Source organism: Ranitomeya imitator, chromosome 6, assembly GCF_032444005.1.
Source record: "Ranitomeya imitator isolate aRanImi1 chromosome 6, aRanImi1.pri, whole genome shotgun sequence".
In the NCBI taxonomy this organism is placed as follows: domain Eukaryota; kingdom Metazoa; phylum Chordata; class Amphibia; order Anura; family Dendrobatidae; genus Ranitomeya; species Ranitomeya imitator.
The window spans coordinates 572,245,491-572,258,179 of NC_091287.1; the positions used below are offsets into that span (position 1 = coordinate 572,245,491).

At 47.4% G+C, this 12,689-nt stretch overlaps 2 protein-coding genes across 4 annotated transcripts in view; one reads left to right on the plus strand and one right to left on the minus strand.

Moving 5' to 3' along the window:
* Positions 1–12,689, minus strand: part of SLC52A2 (solute carrier family 52 member 2) — a 241,047-nt gene that overhangs the window by 164,889 nt on the left and 63,469 nt on the right. The gene's annotated exons all lie outside the window — the stretch shown is intronic.
* The window catches only part of FBXL6 (F-box and leucine rich repeat protein 6), a 118,287-nt gene that overhangs the window by 82,473 nt on the left and 23,125 nt on the right, over positions 1–12,689 (plus strand). For all 3 annotated transcript variants that reach the window (XM_069732119.1, XM_069732120.1, XM_069732118.1), the window contains one exon: positions 8,187–8,412. In XM_069732119.1, the coding sequence (XP_069588220.1) occupies positions 8,187–8,412 (226 nt within the window). The remainder of the gene's footprint in view (positions 1–8,186; positions 8,413–12,689) is intronic.

A 12,689-nucleotide genomic window follows, 5' to 3' on the forward strand; every position in this document is an offset into this window, starting at 1 on the left:
ATAAAGGTGTGTGTGTGTGTGTGTGTATCCGGGATTGGCATCTGCACCGTTGCAGCTACAGCCACAAAATTTTGCACAGTCACACGTCTGGACCCCGAGAGCGTCATAGGCTATGTTGTGAGGCGAAATTTTAACCCCGCGATTTCCAATTCACCAAACAATTTTGCCCCTATCTACATAATGGAGAAAAAGTGAAAGGAAAAGTGTTGGAGGCAAATTGACAGCTGCCAGATGTGAACAAGGGGGACTTAAAGAGTGAGAGGGATGGCGCCAAAGAGTATATACCGTACAGTCGCTAAGGTGGGGCCCCGACATGGGATACTCACCACACACGGGGATATGAACACACACACAAAATGCGCCACACACTACCACATGCTTGAACACATATACCACCCTCAGCACACATTTCACCACACATACACCAACCTCGCCACATAAAAGTCGAAACACAAAAGTCGCCGCTCAAAACTCGCCACGCGCAAGACTCTCCACATGCAAAAACTAGGCTCACGCAAAACTCGCCACACGTGCAAAACTCACCTCATGGAAAACTCGCCACACGCAAAACTTACACACGCGGAAAAATTGCCACATGTCCAAAAGTTGCAACACATGCAAAAGTTGCCTCACACAAAACTTGCACATACTCAAAAGGCACCACACATAAAACTCGCCACGCGCAAAACTCGCCATGCTCAAAACTTGCTGCACACAACTTGCTATACTAACCTGTCACATGCAACTCAACATAAAAAGTTGCTACACGCATGTCGCCACAAAACTCATCTCACAAAAGCCGCTACATGCATGTCGCCACACGCAACTCAACACACACAACTTGACAAACGAAACTCACCCTAAAACACACACAAGTCTGGTATTATCCTTCAAAAATAAAAATCTGATTAATAAGCAGACAAACTACAAGAGCAACAAATGTACCATATAGGAAATAAAGCAACTGTCAGTCACATGACCTGTCTATTATGTGTATGTGTGAGCTAATATATACTGCCAGGGGGAGGGCTTCCTGTTGGCTGGGGATTTATCAGGCTGCCAATCTAGCTTACAAGTACTGAGGTAAAAATACTGACGAAATAACATGTGAACGAGGTCTAATACAGGAGGAGATGACACACCGGTATATACTATATACAGGGGAGATGACACACAGGTATATGTTGTGAATTCTGTGGCAGAGTTCCCTCCTGTGGTCACAAGTGGTACTTCGGCTGATTCTCTCTGTGAGCTTCCGTTGGTGGAGGAAAGTGGTACTGCGGCTTCTGAGTTTCCTTCCTCAGGTTATGTGGTGAAGTCGTTAGGTGCTGCTCTATTTAACTCCACCTAGTGCTTTGATCCTGGCCTCCAGTCATTGTTCTAGTATTGGACCTGTTTCCTCCTGGATCGTTCCTGTGGCCTGCTGCTCTGCATAGCTAAGTTCCGCTTTGCTATTTTGTTTGCTGTTTTTTCTGTCCAGCTTGTCTATTTGTTTTTTCCTGCTTGCTGGAAGCTCTGGGACGCAGAGGGTGTACCTCCGTACCGTTAGTTCGGTACGGAGGGTCTTTTTGCCCCCTTTGCGTGGTTTTTGTAGGGTTTTGTGTTGACCGCAAAGTTACCTTTCCTATCCTCGCTCTGTTCAGAAAGTCGGGCCTCACTTTGCTAAATCTATTTCATCTCAACGTTTGTCTTTTCATCTTTACTCACAGTCATTATATGTGGGGGCTGCCTTTTCCTTTGGGGTATTTCTCTGAGGCAAGGTAGGCTTATTTTCTATCTTCAGGCTAGCTAGTTTCTCAGGCTGTGCCGAGTTGCATAGGGAGTGTTAGGCGCAATCCACGGCTGCCTCTAGTGTGGTTTGAGAGGATTAGGGATTGCGGTCAGCAGAGTTCCCACGTCTCAGAGCTCGTTCTATGTTTTTGGGTTATTGTCAGGTCACTGTATGTGCTCTGACCTCTATGTCCATTGTGGTACTGAATTACCTTATCATAACAGTACTGGAGGCCAAAAGTACTAATGATTCTCAATAGAGGGAAAAAAGAAGTTCTGAGACCATTTTTTTTTCTTTGCACTGTGTTTTGCCTTTTTTTTCCCCTAGACATTTGGGTGGTTCAGGACACAGGTGTAGCGATGGACATTAAAGGTCTGTCTTCATGTGTGGATCAGCTCACGGCAAGAGTACAAAATATTCAAGACTTTGTGGTTCAGAATTCTATGTTAGAACCGAGAATTCCTATTCCTGATTTGTTTTTTGGAGATAGAACTAAATTTCTGAGTTTCAAAAATAATTGTAAACTATTTCTGGCTTTGAAACCTCGCTCCTCTGGTGACCCAGTTCAACAAGTTAGGATCATTATTTCTTTTTTACGTGGCGACCCTCAGGACTGGGCATTTTCTCTTGCGTCAGGAGATCCTGCATTAAGTAATATCGATGCGTTTTTCCTGGCGCTCGGATTGCTGTACGATGAACCTAATTCAGTGGATCAGGCAGAGAAAAATTTGCTGGCTCTGTGTCAGGGTCAGGATGAGATAGAGGTATATTGTCAGAAATTTAGAAAGTGGTCCGTACTCACTCAATGGAATGAAGGTGCGCTCGCAGCTATTTTCAGAAAGGGTCTCTCTGAAGCCCTTAAGGATGTCATGGTGGGATTTCCTATGCCTGCTGGTCTGAATGAGTCTATGTCTTTGGCCATTCAGATCGGTCGACGCTTGCGTGAGCGTAAATCTGTGCACCATTTGGCGGTATTACCTGAGCTTAAACCTGAGCCTATGCAGTGCGATAGGACTTTGACCAGAGTTGAACGGCAAGAACACAGACGTCTGAATGGTCTGTGTTTCTACTGTGGTGATTCCACTCATGCTATCTCTGATTGTCCTAAGCGCACTAAGCGGTTCGCTAGGTCTGCCACCATTGGTACGGTACAGTCAAAATTTCTTCTGTCCGTTACCTTGATCTGCTCTTTGTCATCGTATTCTGTCATGGCATTTGTGGATTCAGGCGCTGCCCTGAATTTGATGGACTTGGAGTATGCTAGGCGTTGTGGGTTTTTCTTGGAGCCCTTGCAGTGTCCTATTCCATTGAGAGGAATTGATGCTACGCCTTTGCCCAAGAATAAGCCTCAGTACTGGACCCAGCTGACCATGTGCATGGCTCCTGCACATCAGGAGGTTATTCGCTTTCTGGTGTTGCATAATCTGCATGATGTGGTCGTGTTGGGGTTGCCATGGCTACAAGTCCATAATCAAGTATTAGATTGGAAATCCATGTCTGTGTCCAGCTGGGGTTGTCAGGGGGTACATGGTGATGTCCCATTTCTGACTATTTCGTCATCCACCCCTTCTGAGGTTCCAGAGTTCTTGTCTGATTACCGGGATGTATTTGATGAGCCCAAGTCTGATACCCTACCTCCGCATAGGGATTGTGATTGTGCTATCGATTTGATTCCTGGTAGTAAATTCCCAAAAGGTCGACTGTTTAATTTATCTGTGCCTGAGCACGCCGCTATGCGGAGTTATGTGAAGGAGTCCTTGGAGAAGGGGCATATTCGCCCGTCATCGTCGCCATTAGGAGCAGGGTTCTTTTTTGTAGCCAAGAAGGATGGTTCGCTGAGACCTTGTATAGATTACCGCCTTCTAAATAAGATCACGGTTAAATTTCAGTACCCCTTGCCGTTGTTATCTGATTTGTTTGCTCGGATTAAGGGGGCTAGTTGGTTCACCAAGATAGATCTTCGTGGTGCGTATAATCTTGTGCGTATTAAGCGAGGCGATGAATGGAAAACTGCATTTAATACGCCCGAGGGCCATTTTGAGTATCTAGTAATGCCATTCGGACTTGCCAATGCTCCATCAGTGTTTCAGTCCTTTATGCATGACATCTTCCGAGAGTACCTGGATAAATTCCTGATTGTGTACTTGTATGACATTTTGATCTTCTCGGATGATTGGGAGTCTCATGTGAAGCAGGTCAGAACGGTGTTTCAGGTCCTGCGTGCTAATTCTTTGTTTGTGAAGGGATCAAAGTGTCTCTTTGGTGTTCAGAAGGTTTCATTTTTGGGGTTCATCTTTTCCCCTTCCACTATCGAGATGGACCCTGTTAAGGTCCAAGCCATCCATGATTGGACTCAGCCGACATCTCTGAAAAGTCTGCAAAAGTTCCTGGGCTTTGCTAATTTTTATCGTCGCTTCATCTGCAATTTTTCTAGTATTGCTAAACCATTGACCGATTTGACCAAGAAGGGTGCTGATTTGGTCAATTGGTCTTCTGCTGCTGTGGAAGCTTTTCAAGAGTTGAAGCGTCGTTTTTCTTCTGCCCCTGTGTTGTGTCAACCAGATGTTTCGCTTCCATTCCAGGTCGAGGTTGATGCTTCTGAGATTGGAGCAGGGGCTGTTTTGTCGCAGAGAAGTTCTGATTGCTCGGTGATGAAACCATGCTCCTTCTTTTCCAGGAAGTTTTCGCCTGCTGAGCGAAATTATGATGTGGGCAATCGAGAGTTGCTGGCCATGAAGTGGGCATTCGAGGAGTGGCGTCATTGGCTTGAAGGAGCTAAGCATCGCGTGGTGGTCTTGACTGATCATAAGAACTTGACTTCTCTCGAGTCTGCCAAGCGGTTGAATCCTAGACAGGCTCGTTGGTCGCTGTTTTTTGCCCGTTTTGACTTTGTGATTTCGTATCTTCCGGGCTCTAAAAATGTGAAGGCGGATGCTCTGTCTAGGAGTTTTGTGCCCGAGTCTCCGGGTTTATCTGAGCCGGCGGGTATCCTCAAAGAGGGAGTAATTGTGTCTGCCATCTCCCCTGATTTGCGGCGGGTGCTGCAAAAATTTCAGGCTAATAAACCTGATCGTTGCCCAGCGGAGAAACTGTTTGTCCCTGATAGGTGGACGAATAAAGTTATCTCTGAGGTTCATTGTTCGGTGTTGGCTGGTCATCCTGGAATCTTTGGTACCAGAGAGTTAGTGGCTAGATCCTTTTGGTGGCCATCTCTGTCGCGGGATGTGCGTTCTTTTGTGCAGTCCTGTGGGATTTGTGCTCGGGCTAAGCCCTGCTGTTCTCGTGCCAGTGGGTTGCTTTTGCCCTTGCCGGTCCCGAAGAGGCCTTGGACACATATCTCTATGGATTTTATTTCAGATCTTCCCGTCTCTCAAAAGATGTCAGTCATTTGGGTGATCTGTGATCGCTACTCTAAGATGGTCCATTTGGTACCCTTGTCTAAATTACCTTCCTCCTCTGATTTGGTGCCATTGTTCTTCCAGCATGTGGTTCGTTTACATGGCATTCCAGAGAATATCGTTTCTGACAGAGGTTCCCAGTTTGTTTCGAGGTTTTGGCGAGCCTTTTGTGGTAGGATGGGCATTGACTTGTCTTTTTCCTCGGCTTTCCATCCTCATACTAATGGCCAGACCGAACGAACCAATCAGACCTTGGAAACATATCTGAGATGCTTTGTTTCTGCCGATCAGGATGACTGGGTGTCCTTTTTGCCTTTGGCTGAGTTCGCCCTTAATAATCGGGCCAGCTCGGCTACCATGGTTTCGCCGTTTTTCTGCAACTCTGGGTTCCATCCTCGTTTCTCTTCAGGGCAGGTTGAGTCTTCGGACTGTCCTGGTGTGGATACTGTGGTGGACAGGTTGCAGCAGATTTGGACTCATGTAGTGGACAATTTGACCTTGTCCCAGGAGAAGGCTCAACGTTTCGCTAATCGCAGACGCTGTGTGCGTCCCCGACTTCGTGTTGGGGATTTGGTTTGGTTATCTTCTCGTCATATTCCTATGAAGGTTTCCTCTCCTAAGTTTAAACCTCGTTTCATTGGTCCGTATAGGATTTCTGAGGTTCTTAATCCTGTGTCTTTTCGTCTGACCCTTCCAGATTCTTTTTCCATACATACCGTATTCCATAGGTCATTGTTGCGGAGATACGTGGCACCTATGGTTCCATCTGTTGATCCTCCTGCCCCGGTTTTGGTGGAGGGGGAGTTGGAGTATATTGTGGAGAAGATTTTGGATTCTCGTGTTTCAAGACGGAAACTCCAGTATCTGGTTAAGTGGAAGGGTTATGCTCAGGAAGATAATTCCTGGGTCTTTGCCTCTGATGTCCATGCTTCCGATCTTGTTCGTGCCTTTCATATGGCTCATCCTGGTCGTCCTGGGGGCTCTGGTGAGGGTTCGGTGACCCCTCCTCAAGGGGGGGGTACTGTTGTGAATTCTGTGGCAGAGCTCCCTCCTGTGGTCACAAGTGGTACTTCGGCTGATTCTCTCTGTGAGCTTCCGTTGGTGGAGGAAAGTGGTACTGCGGCTTCTGAGTTTCCTTCCTCAGGTGATGTGGTGAAGTCGTTAGGTGCTGCTCTATTTAACTCCACCTAGTGCTTTGATCCTGGCCTCCAGTCAATGTTCTTGTATTGGACCTGTTTCCTCCTGGATCGTTCCTGTGGCCTGCTGCTCTGCATAGCTAAGTTCCGCTTTGCTATTTTGTTTGCTGTTTTTTCTGTCCAGCTTGTTTATTTGTTTTTTCCTGCTTGCTGGAAGCTCTGGGACGCAGAGGGTGTACCTCCGTGCCGTTAGTTCGGTACGGAGGGTCTTTTTGCCCCCTTTGCGTGGTTTTTGTAGGGTTTTGTGTTGACCGCAAAGTTACCTTTCATATCCTCGCTCTGTTCAGAAAGTCGGGCCTCACTTTGCTAAATCTATTTCATCTCTACGTTTGTCTTTTCATCTTTACTCACAGTCATTATATGTGGGGGCTGCCTTTTCCTTTGGGGTATTTGTCTGAGGCAAGGTAGGCTTATTTTCTATCTTCTGGCTAGCTAGTTTCTCAAACTGTGCCGAGTTGCATAGGGAGCGTTAGGCGCAATCCACGGCTGCCTCTAGTGTGGTTGGAGAGGATTAGGGATTGCGGTCAGCAGAGTTCCCACGTCTCAGAGCTCGTTCTATGTTTTTGGGTTATTGTCAGGTCACTGTATGTGCTCTGACCTCTATGTCCATTGTGGTACTGAATTACCTTATCATAACAGGTATATACTATATACAGGGGAGATGACACACAGGTTTATACTATATACAAGAGGAGATGACACACAGATATATACTATATACAGGGGAGATGACACACAGGTATATACTATATACAGGAGGAGATGACATACAGGTACATACTATATACAGGAGGAGATGACACACAGGTATATACGATATACAGGAGGAGATGACACACAGGTATATACTATATACAGGAGGAGATGACACACAGGTATATACTATATACAAGAGGAGATGACACAGGTATATACTATATACAGCGGAGATGACACACGGGTATATACTAATATACAGGAGCAGATGACACAGGTATATACTATATACAGGAGGAGATGACATACAGGTATATACTATATACAGGAGATAACATACAGGTATATACTATATATAGGAGGAGATGACATACAGGTATATAGTATATACAGAAGAGATGACACACTGGTATATACAGGAGGAGAGGATACATAGGTATATACAATATACAGTAGGAGATGACATACAGCAGCTATATACTATTTACAGGGGAGATGACATACAGGTATATACTATATGCAGGAGATGACATACAGGTGTATACTATAAATAAGGGAGATGACAAACATGTATATACTGAGGGGAAAATGAGGTGTGCGTGCAAAATGAGGAGTGAGGGAAAATAGTGGAGTGATCGGAAAATGACAGATGTGAGGTCGAAATGACAAGTGTTATGGGGGAATGAGAGATATGAGGGGGAAAATGAGAGACGTGAGGTGCTATAACTAACCACAGATATTTACTATGCCCATGCAACGCCGTACTCTTCAGCTAGTGTAACAATATAATTGGCTCATCTCATCTCTAAATATGTGTGGGCATTAGCATACATACATCTCATTGGCTAAAGCTGATTCTGTCTGCACCCAACTGAATATTTTCGGCGTGCTTCCTCTTAGTTCCCTTTCTCCCACTTTCCTATGTTTTCTTGAAGTCCCTTAGACAAAGACATTCCTGAGGGACCTCCAGTATCTCACACGCCATCTAGCTGAAGAGAATATGTGTAGAATGTCCGCAGTAGAGTCAGGATAGATAAATACAACTGCTCTCACAGTACGGAGGGTCCGGCTGCGCTCCAGGACCCTGCGCCCGCTGAATCTCTGCCATGTCCCTACCACCCTCAGGTGCTGCGGCTGCTGAATTACACCTTTCAACTGAAATCCCGCTCATCTCAAGAGGGTCCTGGGTTCTGCCATCTCCAGGAGCTATGTCTCGCCACCTCCGTCTGCTCCCACACTACCGACGCTGATGTCAAGAGACTCCTGAGAGACTGCACCAGTCTGAGGGTGCTGGACCTGCGTGGCTGCAACAGAGTCTCTCCAGAGGCCATCTCTGACCTGCCGTGCATGAGTGAGGGCCCCTCGGCATTGTTTCTGGGGTCATAGATTGTAAGATGGCACTGGGAACGACAGAAGAGCTGGTGATTAGGGGGTTAATACACCAGTGTGCAGTCTCACCCCCCATAACCTCTCCACATACACCAGTGTACAGTCTCACCCCCATAACCTCTCCACATACACCAGTGTACAGTCTCACCCCCCATAACCTCTCCACATACACCAGTGTACAGTCTCACCCCCATAACCTCTCCACATACACCAGTGTACAGTCTCATCCCCCATAACCTCTCCACATACACCAGTGTACAGTCTCATCCTCCATAACCTCTCCACATACACCAGTGTACAGTCTCACCTCCCATAACCTCTCCACATACACCAGTGTACAGTCTCATCCCCCATAACCTCTCCACATACACCAGTGTACAGTCTCATCCTCCATAACCTCTCCACATACACCAGTGTACAGTCTCACCCCCCATAACCTCTCCACATACACCAGTGTACAGTCTCACCCCCCATAACCTCTCCACATACACCAGTGTACAGTCTCACCCCCATAACCTCTCCACATACACCAGTGTACAGTCTCATCCCCCATAACCTCTCCACATACACCAGTGTACAGTCTCACCCCCCATAACCTCTCCACATACACCAGTGTACAGTCTCACCTCCATAACCTCTCCACATACACCAGTGTGCAGTCTCACCCCCCATAACCTCTCCACATACACCAGTGTACAGTCTCATCCTCCATAACCTCTCCACATACACCAGTGTACAGTCTCACCTCCCATAACCTCTCCACATACACCAGTGTACAGTCTCATCCCCCATAACCTCTCCACATACACCAGTGTACAGTCTCATCCTCCATAACCTCTCCACATACACCAGTGTACAGTCTCATCCCCCATAACCTCTCCACATACACCAGTGTACAGTCTCATCCTCCATAACCTCTCCACATACACCAGTGTACAGTCTCACCCCCCATAACCTCTCCACATACACCAGTGTACAGTCTCACCCCCCATAACCTCTCCACATACACCAGTGTACAGTCTCCTCCCCATAACCTCTCCACATACACCAGTGTACAGTCTCATCCTCCATAACCTCTCCACATACACCAGTGTACAGTCTCATCCTCCATAACCTCTCCACATACACCAGTGTACAGTCTCACCCCCCATAACCTCTCCACATACACCAGTGTACAGTCTCATCCTCCATAACCTCTCCACATACACCAGTGTACAGTCTCACCCCCCATAACCTCTCCACATACACCAGTGTACAGTCTCCTCCATAACCTCTCCACATACACCAGTGTACAGTCTCACCCCCCATAACCTCTCCACATACACCAGTGTACAGTCTCACCCTCCATAACCTCTCCACATACACCAGTGTACAGTCTCACCCCCATAACCTCTCCACATACACCAGTGTACAGTCTCATCCTCCATAACCTCTCCACATACACCAGTGTACAGTCTCATCCTCCATAACCTCTCCACATACACCAGTGTACAGTCTCCTCCATAACCTCTCCACATACACCAGTGTACAGTCTCATCCTCCATAACCTCTCCACATACACCAGTGTACAGTCTCATCCTCCATAACCTCTCCACATACACCAGTGTACAGTCTCATCCTCCATAACCTCTCCACATACACCAGTGTACAGTCTCATCCTCCATAACCTCTCCACATACACCAGTGTACAGTCTCCTCCATAACCTCTCCACATACACCAGTGTACAGTCTCACCCTCCATAACCTCTCCATATACACCAGTGTACAGTCTCATCCTCCATAACCTCTCCACATACACCAGTGTACAGTCTCACCCCCCATAACCTCTCCACATACACCAGTGTACAGTCTCATCCTCCATAACCTCTCCACATACACCAGTGTACAGTCTCCTCCATAACCTCTCCACATACACCAGTGTACAGTCTCATCCTCCATAACCTCTCCACATACACCAGTGTACAGTCTCACCCTCCATAGCCTCTCCACATACACCAGTGTACAGTCTCACCCCCCATAACCTCTCCACATACACCAGTGTACAGTCTCACCCTCCATAACCTCTCCACATACACCAGTGTACAGTCTCACCCTCCATAACCTCTCCACATACACCAGTGTACAGTCTCATCCCCCATAACCTCTCCACATACACCAGTGTACAGTCTCATCCCCCATAACCTCTCCACATACACCAGTGTACAGTCTCACCCCCATAACCTCTCCACATACACCAGTGTACAGTCTCACCCTCCATAACCTCTCCACATACACCAGTGTACAGTCTCACCCTCCATAACCTCTCCACATACACCAGTGTACAGTCTCATCCTCCATAACCTCTCCACATACACCAGTGTACAGTCTCATCCCCCATAACCTCTCCACATACACCAGTGTACAGTCTCACCTCCCATAACCTCTCCACATACACCAGTGTACAGTCTCATCCTCCATAACCTCTCCACATACACCAGTGTACAGTCTCATCCCCCATAACCTCTCCACATACACCAGTGTACAGTCTCACCTCCCATAACCTCTCCACATACACCAGTGTACAGTCTCATCCCCCATAACCTCTCCACATACACCAGTGTACAGTCTCATCCCCCATAACCTCTCCACATACACCAGTGTACAGTCTCACCCCCATAACCTCTCCACATACACCAGTGTACAGTCTCACCCTCCATAACCTCTCCACATACACCAGTGTACAGTCTCACCCTCCATAACCTCTCCACATACACCAGTGTACAGTCTCATCCTCCATAACCTCTCCACATACACCAGTGTACAGTCTCATCCCCCATAACCTCTCCACATACACCAGTGTACAGTCTCACCCCCATAACCTCTCCACATACACCAGTGTACAGTCTCATCCTCCATAACCTCTCCACATACACCAGTGTACAGTCTCACCCCCCATAACCTCTCCACATACACCAGTGTACAGTCTCACCTCCCATAACCTCTCCACATACACCAGTGTACAGTCTCATCCTCCATAACCTCTCCACATACACCAGTGTACAGTCTCACCCCCCATAACCTCTCCACATACACCAGTGTACAGTCTCACCCCCCATAACCTCTCCACATACACCAGTGTACAGTCTCACCTCCATAACCTCTCCACATACACCAGTGTACAGTCTCATCCCCATAACCTCTCCACATACACCAGTGTACAGTCTCATCCCCCATAACCTCTCCACATACACCAGTGTACAGTCTCATCCTCCATAACCTCTCCACATACACCAGTGTACAGTCTCATCCTCCATAACCTCTCCACATACACCAGTGTACAGTCTCCTCCTCCATAACCTCTCCACATACACCAGTGTACAGTCTCACCCCCCATAACCTCTCCACATACACCAGTGTACAGTCTCACCCTCCATAACCTCTCCACATACACCAGTGTACAGTCTCACCCCCCATAACCTCTCCACATACACCAGTGTACAGTCTCACCCCCCATAACCTCTCCACATACACCAGTGTGCAGTCTCACCTCCATAACCTCTCCACATACACCAGTGTACAGTCTCACCCCCCATAACCTCTCCACATACACCAGTGTACAGTCTCCTCCATAACCTCTCCACATACACCAGTGTACAGTCTCATCCTCCATAACCTCTCCACATACACCAGTGTACAGTCTCCTCCATAACCTCTCCACATACACCAGTGTACAGTCTCATCCTCCATAACCTCTCCACATACACCAGTGTACAGTCTCACCCTCCATAACCTCTCCACATACACCATTGTACAGTCTCACCCCCCATAACCTCTCCACATACACCAGTGTACAGTCTCCTCCCCATAACCTCTCCACATACACCAGTGTGCAGTCTCACCCCCCATAACCTCTCCACATACACCAGTGTACAGTCTCCTCCTCCATAACCTCTCCACATACACCAGTGTACAGTCTCACCTCCATAACCTCTCCACATAAACCAGTGTACAGTCTCCTCCATAACCTCCCCACATACACCAGTGTACAGTCTCATCCTCCATAACCTCTCCACATACACCAGTGTACAGTCTCACCCTCCATAACCTCTCCACATACACCAGTGTACAGTCTCATCCCCCATAACCTCTCCACATACACCAGTGTACAGTCTCACCCTCCATAACCTCTCCACATACACCAGTGTACAGTCTCACCTCCATAACCTCTCCACATACACCAGTGTACAGTCTCCTCCCCAT